Genomic DNA, 9,340 nt, shown 5'->3' with positions numbered 1-9,340 from the left:
ACTTGTATATTTCAATTTACCGAAATTTGTGTCGGCAGTAGGAAGGAATAAAAGAAAAGAAATTATACAACGTTGGGTTTCTAAGAAAAGAGTTTTTTTTTTTTTTTTTGGATAGTTTCATATCATCTGTATCATCATTTTCCTATAATTCCAACCAAATGTGAAGGATTAATGGGGGTTGCAGGTGGTGGGCATGCCCTTGGTTTTCACTATTTTACTGTAAAAAAAAAAAAAAACTTAAAACAGATAAAAAAGAGTGTTGATGGAGCAGGAATCATAGGCAGCCAACAATTTAGAAAATGATCAGGGCAAAAGAATACAAAAAATGGTTGCGTGGCTTGGGAGCCAATCCATGTTTTGGAGAGAGACACCAAAAGTTCAAGAGAAGTTAAAAAAAACACTACTCACTACTCACAAACACCCTTTCTCATTCAATTTTCGAACTCCAAAAAACATCCATGTCCATCACCTCTTTTAATTTATATAATGTTACTCTATTCTAACTAAAACTAAGCAACAAAGAATCCTTTAAAATTAGGAAAGCATAAACCCAATGCAGAAACAAAAACTATCAGAAAACAACTGCCCTAAATAAACTAGTAAACTAGAGTCCAAATATGTGGTTTTGTTTAGTCTCCTTTGCCACAACAACTACCTATAAAAAGACATTTTCTAATAATCTAAGAAAAGAAAATTTCTAAGTAATTTCCATGAAACTTCCTAATAATATAACTATATCTAACAAAAGAAACACGCTAGAGCAGCTTAGAAGCCATGCATGTATACTAATATAGAAACTGCTGTCATATCATTATGTGTGTGAGAAAAAAAGAAACATGCTGACATGCATACAAGGCATGTCAACATTAAGCTGAGCTCTAGACAAAGCCTTAGTTGTGGGCCCTCCTGCGAGAGATGACTAGTTGTGAGGATAATATAGGGGAAATGTCATGACTAGTTGTGAGAATAGTGCATGGAGATATTTGGGAGTGGATTTATCAACTGCTCGTCTTAATATCAATTTCGAATTTTAATTCACCCAGGAGCTGCAAGACCGAAACAAAACTTGGCTTCAGCATAGTTTGGAGGAAGTTCCTCCAGTACCCTCTAATAGTAGGGGGCGTGAAAATATCAAATCCATTGCTACTTGTTATTTTCAAAAGGATTTGATATTTCCACACCCCTTGCTATTACACTATTAGTAAGGGGCCTGGAGGAACTTCCTCCGAACGGATCTGAAAGCCAAGTTTTAATCAGATCGAGAATCTCGGAGGAAAAGATGGAGACCCGAAAGTAATGAGAGTAACTTCACGCGAGAGGTCCCTTTCGCCAAACACGACTTTTTCAGTGGAAACATGACAGAATGGGCCATAAACATCCCTCTTGTTTTTTAAACTGACTAATTTGCCTCTCTCACTATGAACATATGGCGTACACGCAAGACAGAAAAGAGGGAAACATTGTGACTATCCGTTATGCCCTCAGACATTTCAAAATGGGCAATGATATTTTCACCCCCCCTGCAGTACGCATTCGCCCTACTTTTAACGTGATTTGACGTCATAAAGTGTTAAAGTTGCGCCACTGTTCACATTATAAGGGGGCGAATGCGAACTGCAAAGGGGGTGAAAATATCATCTCCCTTCAAAAAATTCAATTCTAGTTATGGCGATGATGACATTTTCACTCCCGCCCTGCGGTACGTATTCACCCCACTTTTAACGTGAGCAATTTCACCGTAAAAAAAAGCGTTAAAGTTGCCCATTGTTCACGTTATAAGAGGGGTGAATGGTGCTGCAGAGGGGTGAAAATATCATCTCCATTCTAGTTATTGCATGAGATCTTATTTTGATTCCAGTGCTGCTACCGGAATTGAACAAATCCTATATGGCACGTCAGAAAGAAGGCGTAGTTTTGCCATTTTAAGAAATAATGCAAAAAATCAGGAGGAAGTTGTTAATTTGGGCAGAGGTTATTTGTTTATTTTTGCCGTATGCCTCTTGTCAAGCGTATTAACCACTAAAGCCTAATTTGCCATTGGATAATCCGGCCCACACCTGTGTAGCCCTTCGTACACGGTACATCCTAAAATCAATAGAAATAAGGGTGTCAATTTTGGCTCGGGCTCGGAACCTCGCTCGAGCTCGGCTCAAGCTCGGCTCAAATCCTTAACGAGCGGAGCCCGAGTTAGGCCAGGCTCGGCTCAGCTCGGCTCGGCTCGTTAAGGCTAGTTAAGAATTTAATATATTTAAATATATATATTATATATTAATATATACATTAAAAGGGGTTGTCCATGGAGTGAAAGGGGGGGGGGCAAAATATGTCACTTCATTTTTGGAACCCCATTTGTTACTAGGACCACCCCCCATAGTGTAAAAAAAGTAGTCAAATTACACTAGTAGGGCTGTCTAGGGAAGATGAGGGGTGTGAACATAATATAACCCGAGCTCGGTAAGGCTCGCGAGCCTGACCGAGCCGAGCTGAGCCCGAGCCTGAGCTGAGCCTCACTTGTGAGCTTAACGAGCCGAGCCGAGCCTGGCCAAGCTCGGCTCGGCTCAGCTCGTTTACACCCCTAAATAGAAATGTATCAAATTAATTCGAATTGGGCATTTCAGACCTGATCATTTTCTGTTATAAGTATCTTCATATTTATGGTTTGTGACCTTTTGACAAGCATTTGATCTCAACCATATATTTTGTACATGATTCCCCACAATAATAGACTGAATTGCAATCAAAATAACTCGGGCAAAATCAGTGTGGGCTTTTTGGTTGGATCAACTTATGTAATCTAGCCGTAACTTATCTTCGCGCATTTGGCATGAATATGTGGTAAATGCACTAGAGTGCCAACTCATAAATCATAATGGACCCATACTGAAATAATCTCAACCAATGGACGATCCAATGCATACGATCATTGGCTTGCTATTGGATTTAACCTGCCTCATACATGTGATGCTTAGGCAAAGGCAAATCTCCGTCATGGGTACACTAAACTTAAGATTACAGGTGTAATTTCGTCAAAAAAAAGTGGCCTATATCGTTATTTGCACGATAAAAACTTCTTCCTCCTGGCTACTGTACTTTGTACAGTCAGGTCTTCGCCTTTGTGCAGACGATCCAATCCATCCGACCATTAAGGTTGCAATTGGATTCAACAGCTAGGATTGTCTTATGCATGTGATTTTAGGCAAAGGCCAATCTATGTTAACACACCGAGGCAGTTGGCTCTTCGGCATAAGTCCCGGGTATGCTTCATGTTGACGAGTGTTCGAATCCCGCCTCCGACTTACCTGATACACGTGTTGTGTGTCGCTGCGTGTATCCGTAGGGATTGGTCCACTCCCGAAGGGGGGTGGGGGACCTCCTACGTCATCCGATAAAAAAAAAAAAAAAGGCCCCAATCTATGTTGTTCCCCACTGGGTTGACCATTTCAGGGGTAATAAATACAAGATTAAAAGGGTAGTTTCGTAAACAATGGCGTATATTTCGTTAAATGCACAGTACAAAAATTTTCCTTCCCATTTTACCCCTTCCCCTTGGCTATTAAGCAATGTGGTCCTCGTGTTATTCAAAACGAACGAGAAATAAAAAGAAAGCTCAGTGTCTCCTCTCGCTCTCTCTCTGCCTGTGTGTGGTTAGTGTAAGCCTCCCTCCCTTTCTTCTTCAATGGAGCTCGTCCCTTTTTCAAACCCTAACCCTAATTCCTCCACAGTTCCATGGAAAGAAATGTTCAGATCTGCCTCAATTCGCCGGCCGGCCGATGCCACTCCATCCTCACCGGCTACGGCACCGGACCCAAAACCAGAAACCCTAGAAATTCCCCACCACCAAACCCTAACTGGAGATCCACAGGTACGTCTCGCTCTCTATATAGCCATGGCCCACGCTGGCTTGGCCTTCACAATCTTCCTCCTATTTGGTCTCGGAAAATTGCTCGAAGAATACCTCCGCCCTATCCAATGGGCGATCCTATGTTCAATCCCTCTCAGAGGGATTCAAAAGGCTATAGTTGGATTTTGGTCTCAACCCTTAAAATCAGGGCTCACCGAGACTTTTCTCGCTGTTCCAGTGGCCATTTTTAGGGCTTCAGCTGCTACTCTGATTGATATTCAGAACTCCTGTTTTCGAATCGCTCTTCGCCGGAAAAAATTAGGAAATTCCGGCGAGACCCGAATTGGGTTTTCTAAGTTGGTTCGTTGGCTCTTCTCATTTGGGGTTTTTGTTTCTGCGTATGAACATTTGGGTCTTGGTGGGTCCTTTGCACTTTTTGGCTTAGGGTTTTTCTTTGCGTCGGGCGATGTGAATTCAAAATTTTCTGCTGTTTCTTCGTTTCGGATCAGTAGCCGGAGCTTCCGCCAGAGAAAAATTAGTAGGATTTTGACTGGTGTGATTCTTAAAAGGTTGCAAACACTAGTGGCTGTTGGATTGATTGTGGGTTTGATTGTTGGGTTTTTAGCAGGTGGGCTTTTTTTCTCTTATAAGATTGGCGTGGAGGGGAAGAATGCTGTAATTTCGTTGAAATCGCATTTGCAGAAGAGTAATTATGCTGAGATGATTGGGATTAAAAAATGGATGGATGAGAATGAAATTCCTGAGTTAATGGATAGATACACTGCGAAATTCTATGAAACTGTCTCAGAACAAATTGATAATTTGGCGAGACAGTATAATATGACGGAATTGGTCGATGGATTTAAGCATTTCGTTATCAAACCGCCTGTAAATTCTTCAGCCCCTTCAACTGAATTGATGACTCCTCCAGATCCTTACATTGAAAAAATCCAGAGTTTGAAAAGTTGGGTTAGTAATCGCGAGTGGGGGTTGATTTATACTGAATTGGATGCAATTTTCAGGGAGCTATTGATTACTAAGAAGGATTTGGTGGAAAGAGCAAAAAACTATGCTTTTCAAGGGATTGATGTGTCTAAAAGGGTTCTATTAAGTAGTACATCTGTTCTTGGTGTAACTGCGAGCTTTTTGTTCTCCATCGGCTTTTCTATTGTCTCTGGAGCCGCGGGTCTTTTGAACTTCGTTTCCCAATCAATGGTGTTTTGCTGGCTTTTGTATTATTTAATCACGTCGGAGTCTGGTGGAGTCACAGAACAGGTTCTCAGCATGTTTCCTATTTCAAAATTGACGAGAATTCGTTGCGTTGAAGTCCTTGATCATGCCATTAGTAGTGTTCTTTTGGCTACAGCGGAGATTGCGGTCTTTCAAGGGTGTCTCACATGGCTCTTGTTTAGATTCTGCTCCATTCATTTCTTGTATATGTCAACTGTTTTAGCTTTCATCAGTCCGCTGTTTCCAATATTTCCGCCTTGGATTTCTTCTGTTCTTGCCGCTGCTCAGTTGATAATGGAAGGGGGTTATATCCGTGCCTTTGTCCTGTCCACTATTCATCTTGTGCTCATGGATTATGGGGCATCAGCCATTCAGGAGGACATACCTGGTCATAGCGCGTATCTTACCGGGCTTAGCATTATCGGTGGAGTGACCTTGTGCCCATCTGCATTTGAGGTAAGTGAAAGCCGGTGATGTTTAAAATTTTGAATGTTTGAAAATTTTAAATCTAATAACGGTAGAGAATTTAAATTTTGAATTTGAATCTAGTTAAAGAGATGACTTTAAGGTTTGAATTGGAAGCTAATAGTCGAGTTTGAATTAGAATTTAGTTTAACCCTACTTTAAATGTTGAAATACCATCCAAGGTTTAGAATTTAGATTTCCAAGTAGATGTGGGAGAATAGGGCGTACAATTTTATTATATTGCTTAATATGAGTAGGTTTGACGATTCAAGTTACAAACCTGTTATGGTGAGCTTGGCGTGACTGACAAGAGGTGAGGCTGATATATATAGGAGCAAAGAGGTTTGTTCGCTGTATTGACAGGTTTTGTGACAATTCCACAGTATAACCATCAAAGTAAATATGAAAGAAAGGTTAAATCTCCTTTCATAGTGCAATATAAAATCAGATTCAGAAACTAAACAAGCAAGCCAAGTTCAATGCAATAAGAAAGGTTAAATCTCTATAACGAACTGAAACTCACAATCTTAGGCTCGTATACACAATGCCATCAGTATGTATAAACTGATTTCTACAGTAATCACGGTCTAGAGCTGCAAAGATATACTGGTATTAATTCAAGTTATAAACACGTCAGCAATATAGCCTGTAGCAGTGGGATAAGAGACACACAACCTGTGATTGAAATAGACAGATTTCTACGATGAGCTAGGTTGAAGCAAATATAGTGCTATAAATGAATAGAGAAAATGATTTTTGGAATCTAATGACCCGTGACAATGTTGATAAGTAGAAAAATAGATTTTAAAGCACAAATATGTTGATTTGAGCTGGTTTATCCTTGTTTGAATGACAAAATGCGAAACTTTGAACTGAGCTCTGAAACATTGGCTTTGAAACAAGTAAATTCAGATAGACATACAAATAGAAGGCTTAATCAATCTTCACAGTTTGAAAATAGTGAATCAAGTGGATTGGATTTTATAAAACTGTACGAGGAAAAAAGAAACTAACAGAACTGTTCAACAAGTTATGCAACTACTCAATGATCTTCAATGGGAATAATTTGCAAAGAAATCAGTTTTATTACGAAGTAAACTTTACATAAAACAGAATAGACAAGAAAATAGCAAGATCTAAACTTAACAGTGAACTACTGCACAAGTGTCAGTAAAATAAGTAGCCTAGTGGAAAGGGAGTTCAGTCCTCCTTTTGCTGAGTTGGGAGGCGAACGATCTGCCTTGTATTTTTCTGAAGAGATATTGTATGGGCGGGTTGTGTGACCCTTGCTTGAAGAGCGTCACTCAATGTTGCTGCCTGGGTGTTGCAAATGGGAGAAAAATGAAAAGAAAAGAAGAAATACTTAAAAGGATGAGAGAGAGAGAGAGAGAGAGAGAGAGAGAGAGAGCTTGCAATATGCCTTGCTCGTGTTTTTCCATGCTTAGGGAGGCTCTAAACTTGGGTATTTATAGGTGAAAGGATGGAAAAATCACCCTTTTTGGCAAATCAATCAAGGAGATTTTGAGATTTGTCAAATCGGATTTTTGGGGGTGTGAGGGGCTATTTTTTTTACTATTTTTAAAAGCGTGAAGAACGAAATTTTTTTTTAATAAAAACACATGCTTACAGTAAGTTTATTTATTCTCTTCTTGTTTATTTACTTTGTATTGTTTGTTTGTTTGATTCTAGTCCTTGGAATTTCTTGTAAAACTAGGATCAGGGCATTCAAGACATATCTAGAATATGCTACGATCAAACAAGCTGGAAAACCCCACTGAATGCCAATTCGCTTGAGAATTCCAGCTTATTTTTTCAAAGTCGATCAAATAAGCTGGAAAGAACCACTGAAATCTGCAACTGTTCAAAAAAAATATTAGAAGACAGCCAATAAATGTGAACTAAAAAGATCAGAACCTCCTTGCTGAGCAACTGAGCATTACAACAGAGGAAGACAACAATCATAGAAGTTATAGCTAGCCATGACTAAAAGGCTTAAAGAGAAGTTTCTTGTTAGCTTCCCATGACTAAAAGGCTTAAAGAGAATTTCCTTGTCTAAGCAGTAGTTTTCGGCCTTGTTACTTATCCCTCTTAAATCTAAGTTATAAGATCTTTATTCCATAGCTGCCTTACAACCAGTCATTTTATTGGGCTACCACAAAAACTATTCTATGGACTTTTTTTTTTTTTGAACCGGTAATGAAGTTTTATTCAAGAAAAAAGAAGGGACCTAAGACCAAGATGGTCAGGGCTACATGGAAAGGGGAGGGCAATACAAAAAACAATACACTGCGGGGCGGTAAAAGTCATAAACTTCCAAAGCATTCCTACCAACCCCAGTTCGAGCAAGTCAATCTGCATCACCATTAGCTGATCTTTTCACATGTTGAAACCTAACATAGAAATCAGTTATTCTCTCCTAGATCTCATCTATGAACTCGGCAAATCGCCAAGGATGTGGTTTGCTGCCATTCATCCACCTAATCACATTGAGAGAGTCTCCCTCAACAATCAAATTGCTTAGAAGTAGAACACAATCATCTGAAATTCTGATACCTTGTAAAACCGCTTTTAATTCAGCTTCGTTGGAGTCTACCCCAATCAGACCTGAAAAAACTCATATAGTCAAACCCCGGTAGCCAATTTTTAGAAAGGGTTTTTAGTGGCAGCTTAGACAAATAAACTTGATCAACAATCAAACTTTCTTAAACTGGACATTCAATTTTTAATGAGCTGAAACAGCATAATTGACTATAGGTTTGGATTTCTGTATGCTATTCCACAGGGAGCCATCATGGGTCCACTGATAATGACGGTTGTGATTGCTTTGAAGAATTTGTATGAGGAATTTGTGCTGGCTGATGCAAAGGCGCACAAGCCGTAATGTGCTGTAGAAATTTTGTCAGTGCCTTTTTTGGATGCCATTGTGTGGAGCTAAGTACCCTTGTTGGTATGTATGATGTGAAGGAAAACAACGGGAGATCTTCTCCACAAAGATTGTGAGTCATCTGTGTGCCTTTTAACTACTTATATGGTATATTTATTCATTTTTATTGATTATTTCCTATAATAAAATTCCTATTTACAGGTGTGAATTTTGTATAATATCTGCAAAGGGTGTGGATTTTGAATTACCTTGTACTTTGCTGAGAGTAAAGAAAAAAAGTGTACATTACCTTTATTCATTTATATTTTGTCCAATAACATGTTGAAATGTGTAGAAGCTTGTGTAAATGAGACGAGTATTTGATAAGGTCTCTAGAAATTCTTACCCTTCTTCACTGCTTTTAATAAGCGAGTGTAATTCTTTTTTCTCTTTTTTTTTTTTTTTAACTTCTTCCCTTCTTTACTGCTTTCTTGTAAGTTGAAATCTTGAAATAGCACAATTGAGAATGTGGGAGTGTTGAGAACTAGCTAATGGTTTAGCTATAGATAGAACACGGGAAGCCCCTTTTCATGCTCAATAACTAATAGCTTAGCCCCTGTTTGGATTGCGGGAAAAACATTTCTGGAAGCAAATTTTCTTTTTTCGGGGGAAAATCTACCTTTTCACGGTCTATCATTAAAAATTGAAGGCCACCCTAAATAAATCTAGGAACCTTTTTCTTTACCAAACTTATCCAAAATATCCTGCAATCCAAATCCAAACAGGGCAAGGGAGATGCTGCCTAGCAATTCCAGATTTGAGGATTGAATCTGAGGAGCTATCTTTAGGCTCTGTTTCTTTGGACGTCAAATTTGTTTTATGTTGTAAAAACGAACATAAAACAGATTTTACATCCATTTTTTACGTCTAAAGAAACGGAG

The 9,340-nt window shown here is 39.1% G+C and overlaps 1 protein-coding gene across 2 annotated transcripts; it reads left to right on the top strand.

Annotated features, from left to right (window-relative positions):
- Window positions 1-3,230: 3,230 nt before the first annotated feature.
- Window positions 3,231-8,806, top strand: LOC143879207 (uncharacterized). 2 transcript variants are annotated; one of them, XR_013251168.1, is made up of 3 exons: window positions 3,231-5,527; window positions 8,319-8,532; window positions 8,622-8,806. XR_013251168.1 is itself a non-coding variant. In XM_077381446.1 (2 exons), the coding sequence occupies exons 1-2, from the start codon at window positions 3,677-3,679 to the stop codon at window positions 8,415-8,417; spliced, it is 1,950 nt and encodes a 649-aa protein (XP_077237561.1). In that variant the 5' UTR covers window positions 3,231-3,676; the 3' UTR covers window positions 8,418-8,806. The 2 variants fall into 2 exon arrangements, 1 of the variants encoding a protein (XP_077237561.1); XM_077381446.1 differs by having other exon boundaries at window positions 8,319-8,806.
- Window positions 8,807-9,340: the final 534 nt, after the last annotated feature.

This window comes from Tasmannia lanceolata, unplaced genomic scaffold, assembly GCF_043159265.1.
Source record: "Tasmannia lanceolata isolate RefF3 unplaced genomic scaffold, GAP_Taslan_0.1 ptg000006l, whole genome shotgun sequence".
Taxonomy (NCBI): domain Eukaryota; kingdom Viridiplantae; phylum Streptophyta; class Magnoliopsida; order Canellales; family Winteraceae; genus Tasmannia; species Tasmannia lanceolata.
Note: the sequence above shows the minus strand (reverse complement) of the source record. Positions and strands in the feature narration are given on the sequence as shown.

Coding starts and splice junctions, on each gene's coding strand:
- LOC143879207 (XM_077381446.1), top strand. CDS start 3,677: ATGGAGCTCGTCCCTTTTTCAAACCCTAACCCTAATTCCTCCACAGTT. Junction 5,528..8,318: donor TGTGCCCATCTGCATTTGAG/GTAAGTGAAAGC, acceptor GCTATTCCACAG/GGAGCCATCATGGGTCCACT.